The sequence below is a fragment of the Odontesthes bonariensis genome, chromosome 3 (genome assembly GCF_027942865.1).
Source record: "Odontesthes bonariensis isolate fOdoBon6 chromosome 3, fOdoBon6.hap1, whole genome shotgun sequence".
Classification (NCBI taxonomy): Eukaryota; Metazoa; Chordata; class Actinopteri; order Atheriniformes; family Atherinopsidae; genus Odontesthes; species Odontesthes bonariensis.
This window is the reverse complement of record NC_134508.1, coordinates 13,646,064-13,658,238: the sequence shown is the minus strand read 5'-3', so window position 1 is coordinate 13,658,238 and position 12,175 is coordinate 13,646,064. Positions and strand designations below refer to the sequence as shown.

At 40.4% G+C, this 12,175-nt stretch overlaps 1 protein-coding gene and 2 non-coding genes across 4 annotated transcripts in view; 1 reads left to right on the top strand and 2 right to left on the bottom strand.

Annotated features, from left to right (window-relative positions):
• The window catches only part of fgd5a (FYVE, RhoGEF and PH domain containing 5a), a 34,936-nt gene extending 27,295 nt beyond the window's left edge, over positions 1-7,641 (top strand). The window contains exons 13-21 of one of the 2 annotated variants that reach the window (XM_075460405.1): positions 947-1,030; positions 1,136-1,215; positions 1,359-1,455; positions 3,114-3,251; positions 3,474-3,576; positions 3,680-3,816; positions 4,269-4,370; positions 4,775-4,929; positions 5,735-7,641. In XM_075460405.1, coding sequence (XP_075316520.1) covers positions 947-1,030; positions 1,136-1,215; positions 1,359-1,455; positions 3,114-3,251; positions 3,474-3,576; positions 3,680-3,816; positions 4,269-4,370; positions 4,775-4,929; positions 5,735-5,771 — 933 coding nt within the window. In that variant the 3' untranslated portion in view covers positions 5,772-7,641. Of the gene's footprint in view, positions 1-946; positions 1,031-1,135; positions 1,216-1,358; positions 1,456-3,113; positions 3,252-3,473; positions 3,577-3,679; positions 3,817-4,268; positions 4,398-4,774; positions 4,930-5,734 lie in introns of both variants that reach the window. The other variant, XM_075460404.1, reaches the window with a different exon arrangement.
• trnae-cuc (transfer RNA glutamic acid (anticodon CUC)) lies at positions 3,969-4,040 on the bottom strand. Its single transcript has one exon. It is a non-coding gene; the product is annotated as a tRNA-Glu (tRNA).
• Positions 5,037-5,108, bottom strand: trnae-cuc (transfer RNA glutamic acid (anticodon CUC)). The gene has a single exon. It is a non-coding gene; the product is annotated as a tRNA-Glu (tRNA).
• Positions 7,642-12,175: the final 4,534 nt, after the last annotated feature.

Below are 12,175 nucleotides of genomic sequence, written 5' to 3'. Positions count from 1 at the left end.
TAAAAAGAAGGTGAATATCTTGACAGCCACAGGGGGAAAAGATGGTGAGTGAAGGGCAGGTAAAGAAGGAAAAAGTTTACAGGATGAGCTTAAATGCCACTGTTGAAAGAGGTCAAAGGAGTCACATGGATGTCTCTCTTCTGAGTAAGCCTGTGAAGTCTGTGAAGTCTGTTTATTCTGCGCTCAGCTCGGTTTTTTCTGTGGAAGGATTCTTTGAGTAAATGTGCAGCACAGGGTGGAGCAGATGAATTGCGGTGACTGCAGCCAAGAGGTTGCAGGCTACGGCTCTGACTTGGCTATCATGCGCTGTTTTGTCTACAGCCAGTCAGCCAAAGAACAGTTTACTCTGACTGTTTGTGTTGTTGTTGTGGTGAAGGTGGCTGGTTCCACCCAGTCCTGGTTCTCAGTGTAGCCTGAGAAGGCTGTTAGGGTGAGGTGAGGTCTGGAGTCCGGAGCAGGGTGGAGAATTCCTGGATGCTGCCTGTACGGCCCCAGCGGATGTTTAGAGCACACATTAGGTGTGACCAATGATGTCATTTCTTTTGTCTATATTATAAAATACCTTCCGAAACACAATGGACTCTCAGTGTGTTCAGGGGATTAGAATACTTTTATTCTCATTTGCAAATAAACAGTTCTTTACAGTAATGCTTGGTTTTGTTGAGTGCATGGGAGTACATGGGAGTTTTGAGATGGCAGGATGCACCGACATGTGTTAGAGCTGTGGAAAGACACAACATGTCTAAGTAGTTAAGCCCTGAATGCCTATTTGTACTGCATTTTTAGAAAAAGGTTTTGGTAATACTGCCACCTTGTGTTGGTAAGCTATTACATGCCAAATACCTGATGATTATACATACAGTATATAAATTGTTATTGTCCTGTAGAAATAAGTGAACTCTTACATTACAGACCTCTTATTTTCTCTTTCTGTGGTCCTCATCAGATGAATGATATCATGCTGTACACCTACCCTCAGCAGGATGGAAAATACAGGCTTAAGAACACTCTAACCCTGTCAGGGATGAAGGTGAGTAAACTTCACTTCTCTAACGTCACAATCGAAGCTTATCTTAAGCATTGTCCACAAATTTTCGTGCTAATCTGTGATGCATTTTTTGTGCCTCACACACAGGTGAGCAAACCTGTACTGGACAACGTGTTAAACTGTCTTAGGATTGAGGTGTCTGACATCACTATCACTCTGTCTGCCAGGTGAGCAGCAAACTGGACCAAAATCCTGAAATAAACCATGACTGGAAGGAGAAGCACTTTCTCTTGTTTTTAAATAGGTCTATGCATGACATTGTTTCCAAAGCATCTTTTGGGCTGATATTTTTTTATTTTTTTATTTTCAGTTCGGTTGGAGAACGGGAGGACTGGTTCCACACTTTAAGTCGAGCCATAGCGGACCATGCAGCAGGACTCTGCACATTTGGTGGACCCTGCACTGAGGTATGAAAAAATAACTTCACTGTGATACAACAAGACTGTTTTGTTAAATAGGAAAGTTGGGATTCATCTCACGTGGTTCACACGTTGGGCCACAACATAAAATGGAGACTGAACACAAGGGGTTAAGAACTTACTTTGATTATTGTTAAAACCCAGACAGCATTACCTCAACAATACACTAGAAGCTGCAAGATTGGTGAACCCCCTTCAAGCCACTGCAAGGCCACCTCACCTGCATCAACTAAAACAAGTAGCATGGGGTAATTAACAGGGTTTTGAATATTACAATACAGTTTAAATGCCGTGTTGGATAGGTGTTAAAAGAGATGACAATGATTTGCAACTCTCATAAAACAATACATAACAAATCAAATGTTGAAAGTCAGACAATTTACAATTCTGAGAAGTATTAGCTCATCTTGAATTTATTGGCAGCAACACGTCTCTAAAAACCTGGGACCATGTTTGACACTGTACAGCACCCCCTTTTCTTTTAACAACAGTCTGTAAACATCTGGGAACTGAAGAGATCAGTTGCTGAACTGTTGGCAGAGGAACTTTTTCCCATTCTTATCTGATAGGATTCAAGCTGCTCAACAGTCCCAGATCTTTTTTGTTATTTAGTGCTTTCATGATGCAACTCCTCTTCTACAAAGCTATGATGGTGTAATAGATGCAGTATGTAGTTTAGCATTGTCTTATTGAAATATTCATGGCATTCCCTGAAAAAGTCTAGCCTAGATGGAGCATACGTTGCTCTAAAACCTTCATATACACTTCAGCATTGATGGTGCCACCCCAGATATGCAAGTTTCCATTTCCATTGTCACTGATGATCCGACATACCATCAGACTTTTGACCTAAACATGGTTAATGAGCCAGGCGGTCTCCTTTCCTCCTCAGTCCATTTTACCCAAAGAAACAGCCGTGTTTCCGGATCATATGGCTTCTTCTTTGCATGAAATTCTTTAACCTGCATTTGTGGATGGCACGGTAAACTGTGTTCACAGACAATGATTTCTGGAAGTGCTTTGAGCCCATGCAGGGATTTGCATGGCATAATTATACCTGTTTTTAATGCAGTGCTGCCTCAGCACCCAAAGGTCACGGGTACCCATGGCTGATTTTTGGCTATGTCCCTTGCACCCCAGATTTTCTAAATGTTTTAATGATATTACACACTGTATACAAAGAAATATTCAAAGATGTTATGTTGAAGAACCTTTTTCTGAAATTGCTCCACAGTCTGTAGAAACTGTTTTTTGCAGATTGGTGAATGTCTGGCCATATTTACTTCTTAGAGATCTCGGTCTCCCTAAGGTGCTCTTTTTAAGCCCAGTCATGATATTGACTCATTGCCAGGTAATCTGATTAGTTTCAACATGTTCCTCCAGCTGTTTTGTTTTAGTACCAGCCTTTTGTTGCCCCGTTTACCACAAGTTATGTGTTTATTTAATTCTTTCTGGAATTGGGGTGTAACTAAATACTATATATTCAAAAGCTGAAAATAATTTTAGTACTGAAGGGAAAACAGTAGTTGGCCCTGAACTCAGTGAACATCATAACATCATTGAGACTAACACTGAAGGGTCTGATACCCGTATTTGTTCTGTCATCTGTAAATATTTTCAACACCTTGCCAACATTGTTCCAACAGGCCCGTGAGAAATTGTGGATGGCCTTGGGTGAAGCTGCGCCTGTCCTGGTGCCAGTTTCTCATGTGATGATGTGCATGAACTGTACCACTGACTTCAGCCTCACACTCAGACGACATCACTGCAATGCCTGTGGCAAGGTCAGATACACAGAACTCCAAAAACTACTGCTACTTGAATGTGATTGGTCTTTATGAGGGTTTCGTTGTAATTCACCATAGTCAAAAGGTCGCCAATATTGCCTATTATTATTTACCTTTATCTGTCCCTCTTTCAAGAGGTTTAAGGGCTGCTTTCATAGACGATGCCCAGCTTGAGGATATCGCACAAAGCCAATTTACAATTTTTTTCTCTGTAAGCAGGTGGTGTGCCGAGCTTGTTCCAGAAACAGATATCCTCTGAAGTACCTCAAAGATCGAGTGGCCAAAGTGTGTGACCACTGCTATGCTGAGCTCAGGAAAAGAGGTGAATCCCAGATTTCTGTGCCTGTGTCCTAACAAAGTTCACAGGTTCTACATGTTACCACTTTGTCTCCTCAACAAGATAATGACTTTATATATGTCTGTAGGCGGCAGCGTTTCAGGAGCATGTGGTAACTCCAGCCCTCGGACTCACAGGGCCAGTCGTCCACTGTCTGCTGTCTTCCAGGGCCTGCAGCCTCCCAGTCTGTGGAAGTCCAGAAAGAGCACCTCGAACCTTAGCCAGGTGGAATACACAGCTTTTCTATGTTTCAGTTCAACACGTAGTTATCTCATTACGTCCTTACCTCCCACTGGACACTATAGCACCTGCCAAGAGTCACAGAGCATAATTTTGAATATCGTTTACTCTCTATGTCATTGAGTACATAAATTATATTCCCTGACCGGGAATCGAACCCGGGCCGCGGCGGTGAGAGCGCCGAATCCTAACCACTAGACCACCAGGGACTCCTCTGCATGGCCTCTCAGGCTGTCAGTTGGAATGTCTGGAATTTATGACAGCTGATCAGCATGGTGCCCAACAGCTGCCTGTAGGATTCACTCTAGCTCTCAACCATATTACTGCGCTTGACTGATAACAGCAGTAATGAAAATTTTTCCGGTGATTCACTATAATTGTCCACTACGTGTTCTCTTTTATCAATGTTTGTGTCTGTGTCTCTAAAATGTCGTCAGGTGTCACTTAGTGTGGAGGGCTCCACCATAAGCGGAAGCCTGCAGCGCCGGAAGAAGAGCAAAAGAAGGTGGAAGAGACTGTGGTTCCTCCTCAAAGATAAGGTGCTCTACACCTTCACAGACCGTGAGGTGAGGGGACACAGAGTCTCCCGCACCAGCCCCCAAAAAAAACACTCAAATTATCCCATCTCGACATCACTGGCACTTCCTCACAACTTCTTATCCATTCTTCTTCATATCTGGCCAACGCATGACAACTGTGCTCAAACCACGTTTCCACCTTTTCCATCTTTTTCCCACTTCATGGGCAGAACATTTAATAACTAATTCAGGGATTCTCTGTGCTCTCTCTCTCTTTCTTTCTTTTGACAAGTGCACATCTGCAAGTTGAAATGCTTTGTTCTTCTGAAAGCATGATATACTTGCAATTTTTTTTATTGCTCCAGAGAGCAATGTTTGAATTTTTAATTGCTGTTGCCCTTCCTGCTTCACTGTGTTTTCTTCAGGATAAAGCGGCTTCAGAAAGCCTTCCTCTTCAGGGCTTCACAGTAAAGCTGACTGAGAGGCCAGAGGGGGAAGAAAGCAGTAATGTGTTTCAGTTATACCACAAGAAAACCCTCTACTACACCTTCAGAGCCGACGATCAACACACTGCACGCAGGTCAGCACCAGTGTTTGTAGATGCACGATGATAATTGAGGTTTTATGTCTCCACTGGAGTCGAAGTGTCATTTAAAAAAGAAAAGACAAAGAATTAAAATAAACAAGTTCCCTGACCGGGAATCGAACCCGGGCCGCGGCGGTGAGAGCGCCGAATCCTAACCACTAGACCACCAGGGAGCTGTTACTGCTCCCCTCAGGTGGGTGTGATAGTAGCCACAGTGTTAAGGGTCCTACAAAGCATTGGGCCTCTATTGTAAAGGTTGTAAATCAAGTTTGCATAAGGTTTTTATAACATGAGATAGTTTAACATATCTCTTCCAAGTGAATTTTAGCAGTACAAAATGCATCAGTTATCCCAATGTGCCATGTCTGTTTACCTGGATCGTCTTGATGAGGACTATCAGCCTCATTAAAAAGGGTTTTTGTTGTGAAAAAGAGTTCAAAAGTGTGTGTATTCTTATTCACGTGAACAGTAACAAAAAAGTTATTTTCTGTTCAAGTAGAAATGATCAATCGGCAGCCACAGCTTTTCTTGTGTCGTTAAGATTTTTTTTCTTTTTAACAGTTTCTTACAAAGACAAAGAGAATCATTGGGATTTAAGATCTTGTTTAATGATGTCGCTTGTATTTGATATACTTTCTTTAATGTTGAATGGTACCTGAGGAGTACGTACGTCAGACATTTACTGCCTTATCTTATAAATGTCCTACTTCTAGTGCTGTGTTTAAAATATTTAATACAGCCCAAGCTCCCCCCCAAAAATGGAATCTTTTCACAGTTTCGTATTTCATCACTGTTTCAGATGGGTCAATGCGATGGAGGAGGCTACAGTTTTATAGCATCTGCTCAGTTTAATGAATGACCCCCTACTGTCTGTGGCTGCTAGAACTCCTCTGTGGAGCACAACAAAACTACCTGCTGCAAATGAACACAGACCATCAGAAAAAGATTCATCACATATGGCCTGTGGATGGACGGTGAAAGGCAAGCGAATCATCACTGGATTTAAGAGAAGGCTGCCACCCTGTGGCAGTGAGATGAAAGTGAGGCAAGTCGGAAGGATGTTACTGAGTGGTAAAGTGAAGTGGAAACGTCCAGAAGGATCAGCTTCACGCATGAAAATTCTGTGGTTCCCAGTACACTGATCTAACAGAGGAGTCTTCACTTTTTAGGGGCAGCTTGGATACATTAAATGCAACATTTGTGAGCCTGAAGAAGTCCACAGTTGTTCCAACATTGTCGTATTTTATAGAGAGAAATTATTGTCAAAAAAAACAGTAACAAATTTGTTGATCTACAACTGAAAAAAAAAGATTTATAAATGTGTTGAAAAAACATTTTAAAACATTTGTATTTGCAGTAACTTTTATTCACACATTTTTAAACGATGTGATCAGATCTGTGAATTAATACAGTCAGATTGTTACGTGGACATTTATACTGTTGTTCTATGTGTGTGCTGAATACTTGGTAGCTGTGGTTGCTTCGGAACAAGCAGTTGTTGATGCCCAAACTTCTTTACAAATCATGGCGCAAGCTTGTAAATATAGATTTTTTTTCATTTGCTGATCATGTAAAGAGACATTTGTGGCCATAAGGAGACTAACTTCTCTCATTATTGTCTTTTGCCACTGAATTATCAAACCAATCTTTTTGTTCTGAAGTTAAAAATCACATCAAATCCTTTGCAGCTGTGTATGAAACCATGTCTGCATCACTTAGCAACAATATTAAAAGCAGCTATTCATGTCTTGTGAAAGGGAAAATGTTTGCCACCATTTTACAGATGTGTGGTTCTCTGAATATATATTGTGACGTATACACTGCAGATACTGAAGTGAAATATATGATTTCCTTGTATAAAGATGGCGTTACGCGATGCTCTGAGTAAGGGTTCACTTTATTCATCACTGTGCGTGAACATTATATCTCTTGTGGAGTTTGACTCAGCGTTACTCTAGAATTGTAGCTATAGAATGACCCTCAGCATGCCAATCACTTCATAGTACTTCCTTAAAGATGAACACTTTCGAAAATACTTTGTGTTTTAATCTGTAGGTTTTTTTTAATCTTTTTTAAATTTTCCATACAGTTCTGAAGTGCCAATTTCTTTCTTCAAGTCGAATGCAGTGCAGTTTGCAATTAATGATGAATGTGCCTGAAATTAAATTGTGCTCCTCATTCTTTATGTTATCACAGTACTGTACGGACAGACCTAGTTTTTTGGGGTTTTCTGTTTTATCTACTCTTACATGCTTTACTCTATCTATTATTTTAAACAGTATAGTCAGTCTCCAGAAACATAAGAACATAGTGTTGTGACATTTTCTATTAAGGCATTTTCCCTGGTGTATATGTGCTGCTGGATGAAATCCTTTCAGTGTTGGAGTGATATGAGCTACTCACGTCTTCATTTGGAGGGGAGAACATTCAAATTCCATTTGAATTTTTACTGTTCAGGTCTATTCAGATATCCACTCTTTCTCTTGAATAATAAACCTAAAGCAACTATCTGATCCATTCGGAGTGCAGCTGTACACATAATCATTCACCCATCATACAGTATTATTTTTAAAGCACATATTTGTACCCTTTTTCCTATGGCTCACACCTACAACGCTATTATTATGGATTGTACTTCTAGCATATAGTGCATTGTAAATGTTTATGTACATAGATGCATACAGAAAATAAACAACTTTAAAAGGATTACCTCATGGTCATTCCCAGAATTGAGTTGTTATGTACCTCTGTTCTTACATGAATGTCTCTTTCTTTCTTATAATTAACATTAAAGTCCCTCTTTTCTAAAAGTCAAGTCTTAACCTCATTAACATGTGTGGAAGGGGTTATGTATGTGTTACAAATCACATCATCTGCAGAATCAGTAATCAGTGCCATGGCTGAGGATTTCTACCTTTTATCTGTAGAACACCACTTATATTCTCAGACGTGAGCTGGTTAAGCTTGCAGAAGCTGGGACCTCTGCGACAGAAAAGTTAGTCGCTAAATGAGCTGGGAAATGTGAGCTGAGCTCTCAGCAGCAAGCAGAGGCTTTCTAATACTGTTGAAAGCCAAAAGAAAGTGTACTCATGACTTTGATACCTCCATACCATTTAATTCAACTTCCTCATCTTGAGAGTTGTTCTCTGCTTCAAATATTTACGGCGGAATTACCCGAATACCAGATGTACTAAACAGGGCACTGAGTGGAAAGAGGAGCTGAAGTAACCAGGTGAAAGGCAAGTGTCAGCTGCTGGCAAATGTGGGCGAGGTCGATTAGCATATTCATAGGTCCCCATTCGTTCATTTGTTTGAGGAAATGGGTGAGTCAGCACCTAGCCATCTTAAAATCATGAAGGTTTTTTTTCCATTTTCTTTGTTATTTTTGTTGCAAACACTTTGAAATGAACAGTTCTGAGAAACACAGATGAGTTTTTAAAGGGATTCATAACTGCCAGAGTTCAGTAACACAAGCTCTTTCATAATCATTACCACTCCACCATGGTGCAAGATTATTAAAATAGAATGCAGTTTCGTGAAACAACACACTCCCCTCTAACAGAATCGAGAGTGACTGTATTGAATGAATTTACTTTGTGATAAACACCATCTGTTTCCCTTTGTTTCTATTGTCTGGTACAGGCAAAGGCAAGCTAGGTAAGTATTTCTGTCATCCAGCAGGGTGCAGCAGTAGACCTATTCTGAACTGTCCTCACACACCAGCTGAAAACCGAAGATCCTCCACCAGGCCTGATCAAACAACATGTGTGGAGAATGTTTTACTTTAAAGGAATGTTTGTTTCAAATAAGACTGATATCGATTGAAACAGGTCTAAAACTTGAATTCATACTTGCATACATCCTTTTCCCCCATTATTGATATAAAATAATTACATAAGATTTCGTGTAAGTAATGTAGCGCCTCCTTTATTCTCCAAAACACACATTTTGTATTTCCTACACATATGAAAACCACCTGTAAGTAAACTAATTGTTAAAGGTAACCTTTTAACACAGCTCTTTTGTCACAACTCTTGTTAGTATCAGGGCATTTATGATTTCAAAGAACAAAGGTGTCACCACAAAAGAGCATATAACAGTTTTTGTAAAAACCTTTATGGTAAGCAGTTGCAATCAGAATGTGACAATATTACATTTTATCATTTTTACTTGATTGATTGACCCATGGGAGATACACACTTTTTAGCTCGAATTAATGGGACTTTTTTTTCTCTTTTAGCCCAAGGGGATTACACACCATTAGTTTGAACTGTTTCCTTGTTGCAGATATTTTGGCCAAATATAGAGTACACCGCTCCCAGTACAGATCAGAATCAGACCCTTTCCTTTTTTCTCCATATTTTTTCCTTTCAAGCGTCAGCCAGACTTCTGGGCAATACAAGCCGTCTGAGATATGTTAATTAGTCATACCAAAGAAACAGCAACAAGTCAGACAACATTTCAGACGCAAGGAAAGCAGTGGTTGGCTTGACTATTTAAAGAGAAAGAAACAGCACAAAGCATTTTTGCCTCTTTGTGTTTCAGCATCTGCAGTATTAATGTTACTAAAGGATAGAAAAAAATAAGAGGCTTTTATTCATGACCAGGCTCAGGATTCAGTGCAGCCGTTTCACTTGCTCACTGATAAATCTAAAACATTCTGTAACAAAATGTTCAGGAAGCAAGTAAACAGAAGAATATTATCTAAAGGCAGTGTTAATGCAAGCAGAGATTTAGATCAAAAGATCATTTCTTTCTTTTTAGTTAAGATGAAGGGATAGCATGTTAGCCAGAAAGTAGGCAGAACAGAAAATAGAAAGATTAGGGTTGCTCTAGATACGTGATCCCAGGAGTGTCAGCGACCCAATACTTTACTTGAAGTAACAAAAGAAAGACAGAAGTGAGAACAGCTTTGACAGCATAGAAAATTGTTCATTTCCTCCAAGCGCCTGGACATCTTGTTCCACACCTCCACACTCTGCTCCTTCCTGCAGTTTTTCACACACAAGGAAACAAATTCAGAAAACCTTCCCATTAGAAGGCAGGAAACAAATATCATTCAGTTTCTGTCGTTCCACTATGGTAAGAAAAGGACCTCTAAAGATGGCAGAAGGACAGTTTCTCCCTACATACAACTGCAGGTTTCTAACCCATATCAAGGCCAATACTGAGTCAGGAGTTGAATATGAGTGTCTGTAATTCATTGCTAAAAGTCTAATCTTGTGCAGGCAAAAACTGTTTAGAATATAACTAAGTAAAATGAATAACTACAGTAGTAGGCAAAGTAAAAGGCATCAGATTGAAGTGTATTCTTCTTACATCTTCTGGATACTGGAAACGAAAAGGAACTATGTTTCCTTTAGCACACAATTACGTAATAGACAGGTTAGCCACACCCCATGCTCTAATGAAATGTTTCACCGTCTTTGTGTTGCCATGTCTAGGTTTCTGTACAAGCAGATCTGGTTAACCTCACAGCCAACTAGATGAAGCAAGAGTTGAACTTCTCTTGCCTACAACCAATGAGGTACCAGCCTAAACATGTGAAAAACCAAGAGACACTGGGTAGAGAACTGATAGTATTGTCTGTTCCTGATAGTTGTGATACTTGTCTGTTCGTCTCATTACTGACTGTGATGTTTGCCCTGGCACTGCTGGAATGAAAGAAAAGGCCATCGCAGAAAGAACCGGCTGGGTCCCCAGCCCAGATACAATTCCAACTCGCAAAGAAGATATGAAGCCTGAGCAAGTTCTCTTATGCTGAGTCATTGTATGCTTCTCATAGGGATGGCATGACATGAAGAAATATTTATTCCTCTTGAAGTGCACAAACTGGTAAAACGTCAAAGATGAAATCCTACAGCCAACAAAGGTGTTTCTATTTTAAACTTTAAAACTGCAAGAGGTAATTTTCCTTTACTGTAATTCCAGTTGTTTCCATGACAGATTACCATCACGTAGAGGGTGACATCAGAAAACAATGCACCTCTCTAACCTGCCTTTCTTCCTTCAGAAGGTGGTGATGGCAAAATGTTGCTTTTTTTTTTCTGGCTTGCAGGCGTTGAAGGAAAAAATTCTTACTTCCCAAATTTAAAGTAGTTCCTGTTAATTCCGAATGCTTGGGTATAGAAACCACAGGGAGGTCTCTCCCACCCCCCACGAACAAACCATATGATTTAAGACAGCAGGCGGCAGGTTCATTTGATGAGAGGGGATGGGCAGGAATGGCTGACCAAGTCTGTGATAATTGGGGGAATTTTCTTTTTATAACTACTGCTGCAGCATGAAGTCATAGGTGAAAATATGTACATTTCAAAGAAGTGAAAGAGTCATATGTTCCTGTTGTAGGATTTTTTTGTTTGTTTGTTTCATTGGTTTCATTAATGAGGCAACAGTGCCCAAGGAGGAAAGAACCGTTTATCGTCAGCATCAAATTGAAGTTGAAAGAGACTTAAAGCCAACAATGCTTTGCTGCTAATTTCTGTCCAACATTTCAAAGTCTTTGTTACTGTGAGGTAGTTCTTTTGTCCATGGCAGCTGCCCTTCTGCTTCACTTAATCCCGATCTCAGAATAATTGCGGTGTTGGTGAGAAACCATGATTCTGTTGGATCTCCGTCAGCATTCAGCCCTCATTACTAATTCTGTACGTCATTTTTATCCCTGTTTTTGGAGCTATAAATAGCTCCTTAGGGAGCAAAGGCAGGCAGTCTATTCTCTTACAGCCAAACAGTTTTGGTGGGTGGGGGCTGATGACTCAACGCCACATGATCAACGTGCCTAGTGCGGGCTTTAGAAAAATAACATGGATGTGACGTGAGCAGAGCCTATATGGAAATTCATGGCTATTGGGATAATCTGTGCATACACAAAGCCTTAACTTTTCTGGTTTGCTTCTTCCGACTCAAATTCAGTTCTTTTTTGGCTTCCTTGAGTGACCTAAAACTCCGCATGCAACCACCAAACTCTTTGTTCACTTCCTTGTTTTACTTTGAAAGCCACTATGTTGCTGTAGGGCTCAGGTCAAGGTGTGACGAGGCAAACACACTCATGATGCAGAGAGAAAGGCCAGTTTTTAATCGCGTTGAATCAAGTTTTGAACGTTGCCAGTCCAGTTACCCAGATGGTTCAGCCTGACATTAAGCGACCGAACAACTCATTGATTGCATCTGTTTGTATTTGGGTATTTGGGTGCTTGTCTTGGGAAATTTACCTGGTTGACGTCACATGTTCACTCCCCCT